The 15,799-nt window shown below is 42.4% G+C and overlaps 1 protein-coding gene across 1 annotated transcript in view; it reads left to right on the forward strand.

Annotated features, from left to right (window-relative positions):
- The window catches only part of tmtc1 (transmembrane O-mannosyltransferase targeting cadherins 1), a gene marked incomplete in the record, with an annotated part of 71,980 nt that overhangs the window by 26,279 nt on the left and 29,902 nt on the right, over nucleotides 1–15,799 (forward strand). Inside the window, 3 exon segments of the mRNA XM_014018069.1 lie at nucleotides 5,899–6,002; nucleotides 8,244–8,433; nucleotides 10,584–10,705. Of these exon segments, the coding sequence (XP_013873523.1) occupies nucleotides 5,899–6,002; nucleotides 8,244–8,433; nucleotides 10,584–10,705 (416 nt within the window).

Below are 15,799 nucleotides of genomic sequence, written 5' to 3' on the forward strand. Positions count from 1 at the left end.
CATTAAATTCCAGTGAAATATATTTATGTTTGTGGTTGTAATGTGACAAAATACGGAAAAGTTCAAGGGGTATGAATACTTTTGCAAACCACTGTATATCAAATGATTGCTTAATACATGCTCCATTAAAAAAATTCCTGTTCAGAGGATATTTCAAGTAGGGGTCTCTGCATTACAGAAGGGGTTTCTTGGTGTGTGGGTGAAGTTTGTCCTAATTGTGATTGGCAGAGTTCTTTGGTTGGGCAGTGTTTGTCCTAAACATGATTGGCAGAGTTCTTGATGTGGGCATCATGATTGGAGGAGTTGCTATTTGGGCGGAGTTTGTCCTAACCATGATTGGTCAGATTGACTTGTCTTGTGGGGCAACTTAAATGAAGTAATGGCAATAGTAAAATTATTGTGAACATGTAAATAGGATTTATTGACCCTTTTATGTACAGTTTAAAACAGAATAAAGATGCAAATAAAAGTTATTGTGAACATGGAAACAATTTATTTACTTAAAATTCCATGTGGTAAGCACCTTCCTGTCTCAAGTTATGACTAATATTAAGTTATTAAAATATAGCAATATTTTTACAGGCTGACTAGGGCTGTTTTGACAAAGCCGAATTGTTATACCTGTCTAGAGTTATGACTAAAATTAATATTTATATTTAAAAATGTAAGCCATTCCTGGCCATTTTGACCAAGCTACTCCTAGCTGCCCCCAGCTTTTTCAAACCCTACCAATCACGTGAACAAACTACGCCCACAAAACAAGAAACTCCCACTTATGGCCTGAACATACTCCTACCGAAGCCAACCAGATGATGCGTGGTCACGTAAATGTTCGGCGTTTGTTTTCATTCACACCTATCATAGTTCCTGAGACACACCGTGCCGAACTCCTGGGAAACCCCTCCCGCTGCAGCATACGTCACTGCATGGTGTTTCTTCCCACTGGAGTCTACAATATGGGGAAAAAAGTCTGAGACCCATCACCTGACGTTATTTGTGCACAAATCTGTCGCGGTTAAGGCACCACAGGTTTTATCAGACAGATTTCTTTGTGCACAACGTCTGTTTTATCTCCATCCATGAATTTTTGATGGTTTGATTCTCTTTATAAATGTCTGCTTTCAGGTAGCCTACAACAGTCAGCTTCTGGAGTCATTTTTTTTAAAGAGGCAATATCATGTAAAATCAACTTTTTTGAGTTTTATATGATGTTATAACATGCCCAAAGCCTTGCTTTGACTCATTCATGCATGTTTGAGAAACCCTGAAGCGTTTTTAGGCAGCCATGCTGAGGAGCAAAACGACAGGTAGGGACCAGAAACGCCTCTGGGTTGTGTCCTTTTGGGACAAGRTTCTCCTCTGGGATGTGTCTCCAAGCCGAGCTTCCTTATCACGGAGCACACCGCCCCACCCCCCGACCCCACACATCCCGCCCATGACTTCCTGCAGGCTCTCGGCAGTAACAAAGCAAACAACGAGTGAAACTGAAAGTGAAAGTGAAACTGTCTGCTGAGCTCTAACACTACTCACTCAGTGAAGCTCTTTTCAGATTCAAAATACCTTTGAGGATGCCAAATGCCAAGTAAACTGCATCATAGCGCATGTGCATGTTCTGGGTCTTCCTCTGGGTCTCCTCCCAGTGACACATGCCCGGAACACCTCACCAGGGAGGCATCCAGGAGGCATCCTTTACATTTCATGGTTGGCTTCAAGATAACCTTTTGTCAATTAATGTTAAAAAAACTGTGCATGTATTTTTCCTCACCTAGGAGACATTTCAATATAACAAATCAACACTTTTTTAAACAAACCCCTTGATATTGTCACTACCTACAAATATCTTGGAATTACTTTGGATTCTCATTTAACTCATCGTGATCATGTACAAGTCTCAACCACTAAGTTGAAACAGAAATTATACATTTATTCAAAAATTAGATCCAATCTGACATCTTCTGTTTCAAATGTCTATCTTCATGCCATTATACTCTCAACCATGTCGTACTGTTTACCTGTTTGGTCTCTTACAACAAATGAAATCTTAGAACCCATAGTTAGGCTCTACAGCAGGGCCTACAAAATTCATAAAAAACTTCCTGGTTGGACTCATCACTGTACAGTTCTTTCATTGTCTGATGCTTTGACTTTTCAGAATTATGTTTTGTATAGTGGTATTAATTTATATTTTCAGATCTTCCAAGGTGCCAATTATGGAACTCTCTGTGCATTGTTGCCCAAATCAAATTCTGGAAGTGGTCATTCAACTAGATCTGTTACAAAAGGACAACTGATATTACCAACTTTTAAAAACTGTTACGGCCAGAGGTCTTTCTTCTATGTTTATACTAAAGCATGGAATGACATTCCTCAAATCATAAAGTCCATTTAAAAACTACAGCCCTTTAAGAAGAATCTTGTCTGCCATCTGCTGGACACTTTTTGTTGTGGTCATATTTAGATGTCCAATTTTGCAAATGCTGCCTTTTTGAAATTTGGTATGCTTGTTTGTCTTCGTGTCTATGGTGTAATAATAATGATATGATTGTGATGCTGTAATTCTGAGTGTTTTATGTGCTGCAGAACAGGAACCTGCTGTAAAACAGCAATTATGCTGAGTCGGGCTTGATTTTTAATAATCTTTTCCTGTTAAATAAATAAATCAAATCAATCCTAACCAGATGCTCGAGCCACCTCAACTGGCTCCTCTCGACATGGAGGAGCAGCGACTCTACTCTAAGTCCCTCTCAGATGACTGAGCTTTTCACTCTATCTCTAAGGGAGAGCACAGACACCCTGAGAAGGAAACTCATTTTGACTGCTTGTATTCGCAATCTTGTTCTTTCGGTCACTACCCAAAGCTCGTGACCATAGATGAGGGTAGGAACGAAAACCGACTGGTAAATCAAAAGCTTTGCCTTTAGGCTCAGCTCTCGCTTCACCACAACAGTTCGGTACAGCACCCGCATCACTGCAGATGCAGCACCAATCCGCCTATCCATCTCTGGCTCCATTCTTCCCTCATTTGTGAAAAAGACCCCAAGATACTTAAACTCTTCCACTTAGGGCAGGACCTCCTTCCTGACCCGGAGAAGGCACCCGTTTCTGGCTTAAGACCATGGTCTCGGATTTGGAGGCACTGATACTCATCCTGGCCACTTCACACTCGGTTGCGAACCACTCCAGTGAGAGCTGGAGATCACGATCTGATGAAGCCAATAGGACCACATCATCCGCAAAAAGCAGAGATGCAATCCTGAGGTCACCAAAACGGATCTCCTCAACACCTCACCTGTGCCTAGAAATTCTGTCCATATGAGTTATGAACGGAATCAGTGACAAAGTGAAACCTTGGCAGAGTCCAACTCTCACTGGAAACGAGTCCAACTTACTACCAGCAGTTCAGACCAAACTCTGCCACCAGTCGTACAGGGACCTAATGCCCCCTTTTCACTAGTGCCACTTAGTGTAGTGTCGGTATGGTTCGAAGCCATTTCCATTAGGCCAACTTCATGCAACCAGACCTTTTTTAGTGCCTACTTCATTGTGGTTCCAAACGGTCCCAGTCGACACCAAAATGCGACATCAGAACTCTGTTCATCACTGATTGCCCAGTGGGTGGATTCACTGGTTGCGTCTGAGCTGCCTTTACAACAACTCAAGGTGCCATTTTTTCAATTGTAGCAGCGACATTAGTCGTGTTTCCATCCAATTTTAATTAGAATTTTTAGCGATTTTTTAAAATTTCAGAACTTATTCGGCAAACGTGTTTCTGTCCCTCATTTTTCGCATTAACTTTTTTCGAAAAACCCAAAAACCACTTCCACCAACTGGCCAAAACACCCACTGGAACCAGACTGGAATGTCAATGGAAAAGCATCCGAACTGACCCGTTCCGACACTGACCGTATCGACACCACACTAGTGGCACTAGTGGAAAAGTGGCATAATTAACAGCCCGTATCAAAGGGCTTGGTACCTCATACTCCCAGAGTACCCTAAAAAGGAGTCCCTGAGGGACACTGTTAAATGCCTTTTCCAAGTCCACAAAAAACATGTAGACTGGTTGGGCAAACTCCCATGCCTCCAGGACCCTGCTGAGGGTGTAGAGCTGGTCCAGTGTTCCACAACCAGGACAAAAACCACATTGCTCTTCCTGAATCCGAGTTTCAACAATCCAATGAACCCTCCTCTCCAGGACCCCTGAATGGACCTTACCAGGGAGACTTAGAAGTTTGATCCCCCATAGTTGGAACATACTCTGCGGTCCCCCCTTTTTAAATTGGGGGACTACCACCCTGGTCTGCCAATCCAGGGGAACTGCACCCGATGTCCACTCAATATTGTAGAGTTGTGTCAACCAACGCAACTCCACAACATATAGAGCCTTAAGGAACTCCTGGCAAATGTCATCCACCCCCGGTGCCCTGCCACAGAGGAGCTTTTTAACCACCTCGGTGACCTCATCACCAGAGATTGGAGAGTCTGACCCAGGGTCCTCAGGCTCTTCTTCATCATGGGAAGACGTGTCAGTGGGATTGAGGAGGTCTTCGAAATATTCTGCCCWCCGACCCACAACGTCCCGAGGAGATCAGCAGTGCACCATTCCCACCATAAATAGTGTTGGTCGCGAACCTGATAATCCACAAAAAAAATCACTATAGTAATATTGAGCAGTTGCGGATTGCTTCAATGCTAAAGRTACTTGATCAATACTTTGGTTTAAACACAAAGCTTTGTTCAAAAAGTAAAGTGCTGCACCAGAGCATCCGGTCAGAGGCAGGTTCAGATATAAACATTGAACTAAACAAGCATGTCAGATAATTCTTTAATCAACTCTGACTGCACAGCAACTGCAGAATCGACATGCTAACAATTAGCATTCATAAGCTACTACAAGGTTTGACGAGACCCTCCTGGTGTTTCTTTTGTGGGGGATGAGAAACATTCATTGTGAGGTTTGGAACCTGTCATATTGGCTTGCAATTCTAGCTTTAGCTTGTTTTTTATTTTTATTTCTTTCATTGTCAGTTTGATTTTATTGTATTTAGTTTGATAGGTTTTACTATTTTGTATTTTACCTAACTTATAAAAGGTCTTAATTTGTGCTTATTTGTTTTTGAACATGCTATCTTAAATCTATTACCATTAACACACAATTTTTTACCATGATTAAAACACCTCATGACTAATGATGTCATTTTTAATACATCATTAAACTGTAAAGGCCTCTACATACTCCCTCCGGACTGCCGAAATAGTCTCTTATTGTCGCAGATGAATGACGGAAATTGCGTCATTTGGTTTGAAGTGCCYACAGGACCTTCCCTTCTCAACGTAAGGCCTTGGTCGAATAGTTTCTCATCGTGCTCTGTGCAAAGCATTGTGTGATTGGTCTGAAGTTCATGGGTGAGTTTGTTTATGCTAAAAGTGCTTGAACACTGCATTTTGCTTCACCTACTCATTTCCAGAATGTGGCTACTGTCACATTCTGGAAGCAGAAGCAGAGATTTATAAAAATTGTTAAACAGACAAACTCATGAATGGAGATTAAAAAAAAAGACATTTTGTGCAGAGGAGTCCATCTGCAGAAAAGTGTGGAGCATTAACTGGGACAGATTTTTGGACAAATATCGGCGGATCAGGTTTTTTAAAATTTTGTTTAGACTCTATCAGGAAAGAACCCTTTGCAATGACGTGTACTGCTGCGGGAGGGGTTTCCCAGGAGCTAAGCGCTGTGTGTCTCAGAAATTATAAAAGGTGTGTGTGAAAACGAATGCTAAACAACCATGTGACCGAGTGTTGACTGTTCGACTTCGGATGGAGTATGTGGAGACTTTAAATAGTTCATCTTAGCACTGCAGAATTGCTTCAACATCCCCTACCCCTTCATCCCTTCAGGTGGTGATCATCATGTCTTTCCGGCTGTGGCTGATGGGTGGCTCCATGCCTTTATTTTCAGAGCAGGACAACCCTGCCTCATTCTCTCCTCATTTGCTCACCAGGTGGGTGTCAAACTTTCACAAAGTCTCACTGGTGCAAAGGAAAACAAAAAAGTTACTGTATTGTGTACAATGCAATCATTTTTCTATAGCACTTTTTAAATCCCACAACGTCCCATGTTGAGGTCAGCAGTGCACCATTCCCACCATAAACAGTGTTGTTGGTGAACTGCTTCCCCCCCGAGATGTCAGATGGTGGACCAGAATTGCCTCGAAGCCATACAGAAGTCTTTTTCCATGGCTTCTATGAACTCCTCCCACCCCCCACCCCCCCAGTTTTTGCCTCAGTGACCATCCGAGCTGCAATCTGCTTGGACTGCCGTTACCTTTCAGCTGCTTCTGGAGTCCCACAGTCCAAAAAGACCCAATAGGCCTCCTTCTTCAGCCTGACAGCATCCCTTACCACTGGTGTCCACCAGCGGGTCCGAGTATTGCCACCACGACAGGCACCGACAACTTTGCAGCCACAGCTCCAGTAAGCCACATCGGCAATGGAGGCATGGACCATGGCCCACTCATACTCAATATCCCCCACCTCCCCTGGAACATGTTTGAAGTTCTCCTGGAGGTGTGAGTTGAAGCTCAGTCTTATGGGAGACTCTGCTAGATGTTCCCAGCAGATCCTCATCAAATGTTTGGTATATGTTTGGGTCTGCCAGGTCTGACCGGCATCCTCCCCCACCAATGGAGCTAACTCACCACCAGGTAGTGGTCATTTGACAGCTCTGCCCCTGTCTTCACCTMAGTGTCCAAGACATGCAGCCATAGATCAGATGAAATGACTACAAAGTCGATCATCAAACTGTGGCCTAAGGTGCCAAGAGCACATATGGACACCCTTATGCTTGAGCAAGGTGTTCGTTATGGAGAATCCATGATGAGCACAGACGTCCAATAATAAAACATTGCTCAGGTTCAGATCGGGGAGGGGGGGTGTCCTTCCAACCACACCCCTCCAGGTTCCACTGTCATTGTCCATGTGAGCGTCGAAGTCCCCCAGCAGAACAAGGGAGTCCGCATTAGAAGTGCTGTCCAGTACCCCCTCCAAGGACACCAAAAAGGATGGGTAATCTGAACTGCTGTTAGGCGCATAGGCACAAACAACAGTCAGGACCCATTCCCCCACTCGTAGGCAGAGGGAGGCTACCCTCTCTTTCACCGGGGTGAACCCCAACTTATAGGCCCCAAGTTGGTGGGCAATAAGWATGCCCACTCCTACTCTGTGCCTCTCAGCAAGGGCAAGGGGAACTCCAGAGTGAAGTGTCCAACCCCTCTCGAGGAGACTGGTTTCAGAGCCAGAGCGGTGCATCTAGGTAAGTCCGACTATATCTAGTCGGAACCTCTCAACCTCACACACCAGCTCAGGCTCCTTCCCCACCAGAGAGGTGACATACCACATCCCTAGAGCCAGCTTCTGTAGCCGAGGATCAGACTGCCAAGGTCTTCGCCTTCGACTACTGCCCTTCACACAATGCACCCAACCCCTACGGCCCCTCCCACAGGTGGTGAGCCAATGGGAAGGGGGGCCCACATCTCCTCTTCAAGCTGTGCCCAGCCGGGTTCCATGGGTAAAAGCTTGGCCACCAGTTGCTCACCAGCGTGCCCCACCTCCAGGCCTGGCTCCAGAGTGGGGCCTGGTGACCCACATCCGGGAGAGGGAACACTCAGTCCAATGTTGCCACTCATCATAAGGGGTCTCTGGGCTGACTTTGTTTGATCCCTCACCTAGGACCTGTTTGCCTTGGGTGACTCTACGGGGGGCATGAAGACCCTGACAACATAGTCCCTAGTATCACTGGAACACAAACCTTTCCACCACAATAAGGTGGCAGCCCAGGGAGAGGAGGTGTGAGAATGAGGCGGGAAATACTGAGAGACAAAAATTGAGGCGAATGAATGTGAGAACACAGAATAGACACCAGAGGGAGACAGAACACAAGACACACAAGACAGATCATTACAGGTGTCTAGAGAGCTCAGTGTTTTCTAAGGTGTTAATCCTTTTGAAATAAATGAGATTCACTTTTCTATTCAATATTTTACAGTAACCTAACAATTAACCTTGATTGTTTTGTATTTTGATCCTTGAGTTAAATGTATTTTTAAAAAATGGGATAAAAAGGCTTTTTCTGTCATTGTTAGAAATYAATTTAGTTGCTTAGTGATTTTTTTCCCACTTCTGATTCATATTTGTTCACCTTCCATATTTTGTCCATTCTTTACATGTGTGGCCCCTTCTGGCAGGACTTTAACCTACTTATACCTACTGTCCTTCAATGCCTGGCTGCTGCTGGCCCCCATCATGCTTTGTTATGACTGGCAGGTGGGCAGCATTTCCCTGGTGGAATCTGTCAGTGATGTGCGAAATGTCGCTACCATGCTGCTGGCAATAGTGATGGTTGCTCTCAGCATGCACTTCATCTTCTCATTGCAGGTAAGAGAAGTGTTTTTACTGTATTTTCTTTGTTGTATATTAGGTTTTTAAGTAGAGTTTATACAAGGGAATAAACAATAATAATATATAAAACTAGACACACTCAGAGAGCACAAACCTCGGCCAAGGCCAATTTCCCCTATCCTGCAATAGTGAAGAATATTTCAAAAGATTCCTGGATCCGGATCGTGATCTGGATCATCACCAAAATTGAATGGTATATTCCTTTGGCCAATACCCACCTATGGTAGAAAAATTTATGAAAATCCGTCCACAAGTTGTTGAATAATTTTGTTCACAGACAGACAGACTGACAGATAAACGCGACCAAAAACATAATCTCCTTGGCCAAGGCAATAACAGTTTGAACATTTACTCAAAGAAAGCAATCCATTACCAACCAAGTTTGATCAGTTTTGTGTAGTATCTCCTCAATCACAGGCTTTTTCATGGGAATAAATTGCCAGATATTTCATTGGAATAAACTGCCTGATAACTGACTGATGGGGCACTTATCTAAAAATACAAGTATAACAAAACTAAACTTAGTAAGCAAATTTGCAAAATTCATGATTAAATGCAGCAAAATAAACTATTTCAAAGGTAGCAGATCGTTGGAATACTTGGTTTAATTACATAATGACTGTAATTGCTGGATGTTCGGCCCCGTAGCTGTTGACCTGCAGTAACTGTGGCCCCTGGAGCAATTTAGTTGAATAGTCCTGCCTAAATGTTCAGTGGGTGAAAGTCATAAATGCTGGCAGGCCATTCCATCCTCTCCCCCCACCAAATTCTGGTGGTGGTCTCTGATAAACAGGCCTGATGGTGAAGGGCAGTCATGACAGACCTCCTAGTTGCCTGATAAGACCGGAGATTGGCTGCGTGCAGTCTGTTCTGGATTGTCTGAGCAGAGAGCTGTCAGCCATACCGTCCTGTAAACCTTTACTGCAAATCTGTAGATCGGCTTGAAGTTGTACAAGCCCCAGATCAGTCAAACATGGCATGCTCATTCTTGGAGCAGACACTTTGGGCCTCTGCATACTCCATGAGAAACCGAACAGTCGATGCGCAGTCARGTGGTTTTGTATTGCCACTGAACATATATCAGTGCAAATTGATAAATGTGTGTATATGTTGTCGGAATCAGAAAGATACATTGACATATTAAGCAAAATTCACTTTTTAAAGTTTTTTTTACACAACTTTGGGTATGTACTTCTTAAAAAACAGTCGTAGGACCAAAAATATGCACCCAGGGGCATATTTACTTTAAGTAAATGTATTTTTAATGTATATTATTGACACATTTTACACTTCCGTCATTTTGTGATGTCATTTTGTGATGTTCGACAACCCACCGGAACCTGCGTTCAGCCCCTTACCTAGCAAACCCCCAGGTGAGACTCCTCCTCCTCAGTATAAAAAGCTGTCACCGTGTTGTTGTGCAATGCGCAGCTCGTTTCACAACAAGCTTCCAATAGGGCAATGGGTAGTGTTGGACCAGAGAGAGGGAGACCAGGGTTTGAGACCAGCATGGACACAATTTAATTATTTATTTATTTTCGTTCATTATGAACACATTTTCTCATGTACCTCTATTGTTTAGCTTATTAAAGCCTTGTTAAAGCCTATTTGTTTGAATTTCTGAGGTATTTTGACCGCTGCTGCTCCCTGCCCTGGTAACAGCATGCAGAGTGAACGCAGAGCAGAGGAGGGAGAGAAAAAAAAAGAAGCTGCGACCACGACTCTGCCTCTGGGTCTCTCATATGGTTGTACAACGGAGATTCTGCTATTATTAGCCATGCTAACGTAAACGCTGGCTTTGGAGGGCGGAGTTAATGTCAACAGATTTTTGGAGGGCGTTACCAACAGAGCTCATTAACATAAACAGCTCTTCTGAACGGAAGTCAGAGCAGGCAGAACTAGAAAATGGGAAATTTTATTATCTGAGAATTATTTTGTGCATTAAATTGAATGAACATGGTCTGGATAGCCCACAGATATACCATAAAAATTTCTAGGACCCATAATTGGTCTCCTTTAAAATTTCAGCTTTGATCATTGTAGCAGTTACTACTTAAATATTTTGACTTGCTTTAATAAAACCTGTTTTGTGGTGCTGTAAAAATGTCTGTCTGTCCTTTATTCAGTGGCATGAGAACAGGGAAGTGTTGGTGGGACTGTTGTTCCTGGTTTTCCCCTTCATTCCTGCCACTAACCTTTTCTTCAGAGTGGGATTTGTTGTGGCTGAGAGAGTTCTCTACATGCCCAGGTGAGTAGAAGTCAAGTCTATGTTAGATTTTAATCATCATTATATGTCAGTTGTCTGATCTTTCTATTATTGTGTATTTTTATGCAGGGGTGTGGGGTAGAAATTTYTATTTATTATGTTCTAATGAAGTGTTTCCCAACCTTGGGGCCCTGGGGGGCCTGAGAGGTTGTGAAATTTTTAATTTATATTTTATATGTAAAAATCACCAAAAAGTTTTTGGTGGGTGTTGGATTGACTCCCTCCATTCCACTAGGGGGCTTTATAGGTTGTTCATTTTTGTTCTGATGGACTTTTTTGGAAACCGGAAGTGACTTTAAAAGAAGCAAAAATTTTAAACAAAACTTTTACATTTACAGTTGAATACATTGCTCAACGTGGTAAGTTGTTTGTTGCTGCAATATTAAGCATTTGTGTTACTGTTACTTGTTGTGTTACTTTTTCCTGCATGTGTGTTCTGGAGAGGTTAACAATATGCTAGCTATTTTTAATGGGGTTTATACTGTATATTAACAGCTAATTAGCACAGTGCATTTGTGTGTTCATGTGTTTGTGTGTGTAAGGGGGCTCAGCTTGTCTTGGAAGTAAGAAAGCGTAGCCCGTTGTTCTTCACTTTGCTTTGTATAGAGGGTCTACTATTGCTATTGAGAAATAATTGCTTGCTAGAAGCATGGATTCTATTGAAGTTTAAATTATCTAATCTGATTTCACCCAATTGTAACATTTAGCCATGACATATGTAGTATGCCAGCTTGACCGTGTACAAAGCTATGCTAAGAAGCTAACTGGAAATCGCGTGCGCTGTAAACAACCATCCTCTACTGGGAAGAGAGAAGTACTGAATTGAACAACATGGCTGTAATAGAGTGCTGCAGGCTTTGCAAGACAAATTTAATATAATTTGGAAGCCTTGTCAACATGGACTGAATGACTTCATTCTCTTKCTCCACTGCCATTGCTAAACTACAGGTGGACTAAAACGATGCAGAAAATCGACATTGTCATTTAAAACTCCTCCTTCTGTTCGATGATTGGCCCGGTTGAAATTCTACCAGAGAAATTCAAGTCAATGGGAAACAGCCCAGACGGAGCAGAGAAGGGAGATTAGAATCAAGCAGTTTCTCTCTTTGAATGCGGTCGGATTGTTAAGCTGCATAAGCGAGGCCTCTCACAGCGTGCCATTGGTGCTGAGGTTGGACACAGTAAGACAGTCATTTTAAACTTCTTAAAGATCCTGAGGGTTATGGAACAAAAAAGTGAAGTAGTACACCCAAAAAAATTTCACCAGCCCTGAGTCGAAGGATCCAATTCGCTGTCTGTTAAGACACGGGACGATCGTCGGCCCAAATTAAGTTTATCACTGGTGCCAAATGCAGTCCCATAACCGTCAGATGGCATCTACGAAATCAGGGCTTTAAGAAAAAAAAAAAACGTCTTCAAAGGCCTCGACTTCTTCAATGGCACAAAATTGCCCGTTTGGAGTTTGCATGAGAGCACCAAACATGGGAAAGGTGGAAGAAAGTTTTATTCTCTGATGGGYAAAAAAATTAGCTTGACTCTTCCCGATGGCTGCCAACTTTACTGGGATATGACAAGGAGATCCGGAAATCTACACAACATGGTGGAGGGGCACCATCATGATCTAGGGGGCTTTTTTCCTTCAGTGAAACAATGGAGCTTCAGATTGTGCAGAGGCGTCAAACAGCAGCTAGCTATGTGGTAAGCTGTAGGAGGTATCTGTCATGACTGAAGGTCATTGTCTGTGTGGTAATGACTGCAGGCTAATAACACTCTTTTGGACCATCCTTTGTGTTCTAATGATCTAAATCTGATTAGGAACATTTGGATGGCAAGGGAAGATGCCCTGTGATGGACTTGCGACCTGTCCAGGGTGAACCTCAACCCTCGCACTGTGACTGCTGGATATGGGCACCAGTGACCCTGTGACCCCGAAAGGAAGAAGCGGATATAGATAATGGATGGCTGGATGGATGGATGGCAAGGGAAGTTTACAAAAATGGAAACCAGTTCCAGACAGTGGACGACCTTCGTGATTAAGTCATCTTCAACACTTGGAGCAAAATTCCCTCTAGCCTCCTGGAAACACTAGCAACAGGAATATCTTGGTTCCTTTTTCTCAAAATTTATACAGATTTTGGAATTTTTGGAGATGTGATCTTAAGCTTTTGCTCAGTTGATGACCAGCTTATTTCAATTTAATACATTTGAAAAAAAAAAAAGCTTACTCAAATGTCTTTTTTGTCTCGCTGCCATTTCTTCTTTTTGCATATCAGAACTCTACTTAGAGCCTTCTTACAATCCAACAGAGCAAAATATGAACTTTTGCCATTTTTCAACTAGTGTTGAAATTTGACCAGGAATGTATATAATATTACGGCCGGCTCACTGCCCGCAACATAATTGAGAACACGACACAAGAGAAAATGGTTTTAGGCTTTTTATCGTTCTTTTCAGTCTTTTGTCTAGGAGTTTGAATGTTTGTTTTACCAGTCTTGCTGGTGTCAACCAGCACCCAACTGTGCTCCTCACCAACTGGACCTCCAGAACCTTGAGCTCCCAGTTTGGTCCCGCCTCGGGCTGGACCGCCACCACAACTCTGCCTGTGTCCTCAGTCTTTTCTTCACTCGGCTCCACAGCGATGCTCCAAGCATGTCACTGGAAAGTTCAACCGATTAGTGAAGTCTTTGTTTACGCTCACCAACATTGAAACACGGTGCTGGATTGGAGGAAGAAGGATGGGCCGCCATCAGTCTGCCTTCATGACGCCGTCTTCTGACGCACAATGCCCCACACAGCTGTAGTCGGTCAGCTCCAATCCTTTCTCGCTTCAGAGCTCCAGAACCAGTCAAACATTAGCCATCCAGCTAATCAGCAGCAGCAACAACAGAAGGAGGCAGGACTTCAGCAACACCGCTTAGCAGCTCCAGCAGAACTCCAACACAGCAGCTCGGCCAGTCCCGACACCTCTCCTCGCTCTGCAGACCTCAAACCTGCTGCAGCCACCAGACCTCTCGTCTCCTCAGTGCAGCATGTTGCTCCAGRGCTGCAGAGACAACTCCCGTCTTCTTCTTCTTCTTTTTGTGTATTGTTTTATGGCGGTTGGCAATCAACAGAAGATGTGCATTACCGCCACCTACTGATATGGAGTGTGGATCAAAATAATTTTATTTTATGTTGCTTATATTCTTTTTTCTAATTTTGTTTTTCTAAAATAACTTAAAACAATTTGTATACTTTTACTTCTGGTTTCTTTTTGTAATATGTTCATTATATTAAATGTTTCTTTGATTTTTCTTAATTCTTCTATCATCCATCTTCTGTGTTGTTTGTATTCCCTGCAGACTAAAATGACATGTTCTAAGGTTTCTTCTTGCCCACAGTGTTCACATTGACCTGTATCATGTTTTTGGACTTTGTATAACATATTGTTTCAATGCTGTGTGTCCAAATCTAAGTCTACTTATTAATCTTTCTTCTTTTCTGTTTTTTCCTCCTGTTCTRATATCTCCCACTTGTCTTTGAATCCTATAAAACCATCTTGCTTTGTTATCTTCTTCCCAGTGTTTTTGCCATTGCTCCTTCAGTTTTTGTTTGACAATAGATCTTACTTCTGATTTACTTATTGATATTGTGAAGCTAATTTGATCATTTGTTGCTTGTTTTGCTGCTCTGTCTGCTGCTTCATTCCCTCTGACTCCTATGTGTGCTGGTATCCATAAAAGGTTTACTGTTAGTCCCATCATTTGTATTCTGAATAGTGTTTGTAATATTTCGAACAAAATGTCTGGTCGGCTGTCTGATTGACTGTTCTGCAAACTTATAAGTGTTGAGCTTGAATCTGAACAGATGATTGTTTTTAATGGTCTTGTCTCTTCTACCCACTGCACTGCCAACAACACTGCCAACATTTCCCCTGTGTATACTGATACTTGATCTGTGCTTCTTTTCTTTATTTCTATTTTGAATTCCGGTATTACATATGCCACTCCTACTTTTTCTGTTGTTTTTGATGCATCTGTGTATATTTGCACATAATTATGATAGTTATTGATATAATCCTGTACCGTGTATGAATTAAAAATGAATCTTCTATCTTTTTTCCTGTCCATGAGTGTCATATCAACGATTGCATCTGGTAGAATCCAGGGTGGTATTATTGGTAATGGAACTATTGGACTGATATCTAAACTCCCGTCTTCAGCCCAGACGCTCCTTAAGACAAACTCCAACCTCCTCGGCTCCTCCCCTTCAGGACCTTAAAAGGAAGCACACCTGATAGAAGGCACCTGCCAGCCTAATCAGTGTTAAGCATGGGGCGCAGTAGGGCCGTCACAGTAGAACTAGCGTTAATATGGAAGGCGCAAAATTCCAAATGTGGGAGTGTCAATACACGTGAAAGTTGGTACATAGGTACATTGGCCTAGTATAAACAAAAAAAAGTCATAACACCATCATGTAAAACAAAAGAGGTTGGAAATTTGAAAGGACGTATTGACAAATGACAATTTAATTTTGGCAATTTTGTCCTCAAATTTGGACCAAAGCTTCTTCACAAGATGGTGCCCAAAAGTTATTTTTTAAATTTATTTCTTTATCTATTTATTTCATTGATAAGAAACAACGAAAAGTCCATAAAAAAACAAAGTAAATCCGATGTTTGATTGAAAAGGGTACAGAAAGAAGAAAAAGTATTTTAATATCTGCCCCTTGTTGAAAAAACAACTTCAAACAAACATGTCAAACTTGAACAATCTCCATATTCAAGAAAAGAAAACCAAAAACAAAATAAAAACAAGAACAAAATAGCATAATTATTAAATTCATTAATTAATTAAATTACTAATAATAATTGAGGGAAGCTGTGGCAGAGTGGCAGAGCCCCGCCTCTGCTGTGGCTGTAGCTTACCACCATCAGTGTGTGAATGGGTGAAAGTCTGAAGTGTAAAGAGCTTTGGGGTCCATGTGGACTTGATAAAATGCTATTTAAGTTCAAGCCATTTACCATTTAGAGATGTAATAGAGTGCTGTTTGAGTGTGTGCATGTACGTGTGTGTGTGTGTGTGTGTGTGTGTGTGT

Source organism: Austrofundulus limnaeus, unplaced genomic scaffold, assembly GCF_001266775.1.
Source record: "Austrofundulus limnaeus strain Quisiro unplaced genomic scaffold, Austrofundulus_limnaeus-1.0 Scaffold182, whole genome shotgun sequence".
Taxonomy (NCBI): Eukaryota; Metazoa; Chordata; class Actinopteri; order Cyprinodontiformes; family Rivulidae; genus Austrofundulus; species Austrofundulus limnaeus.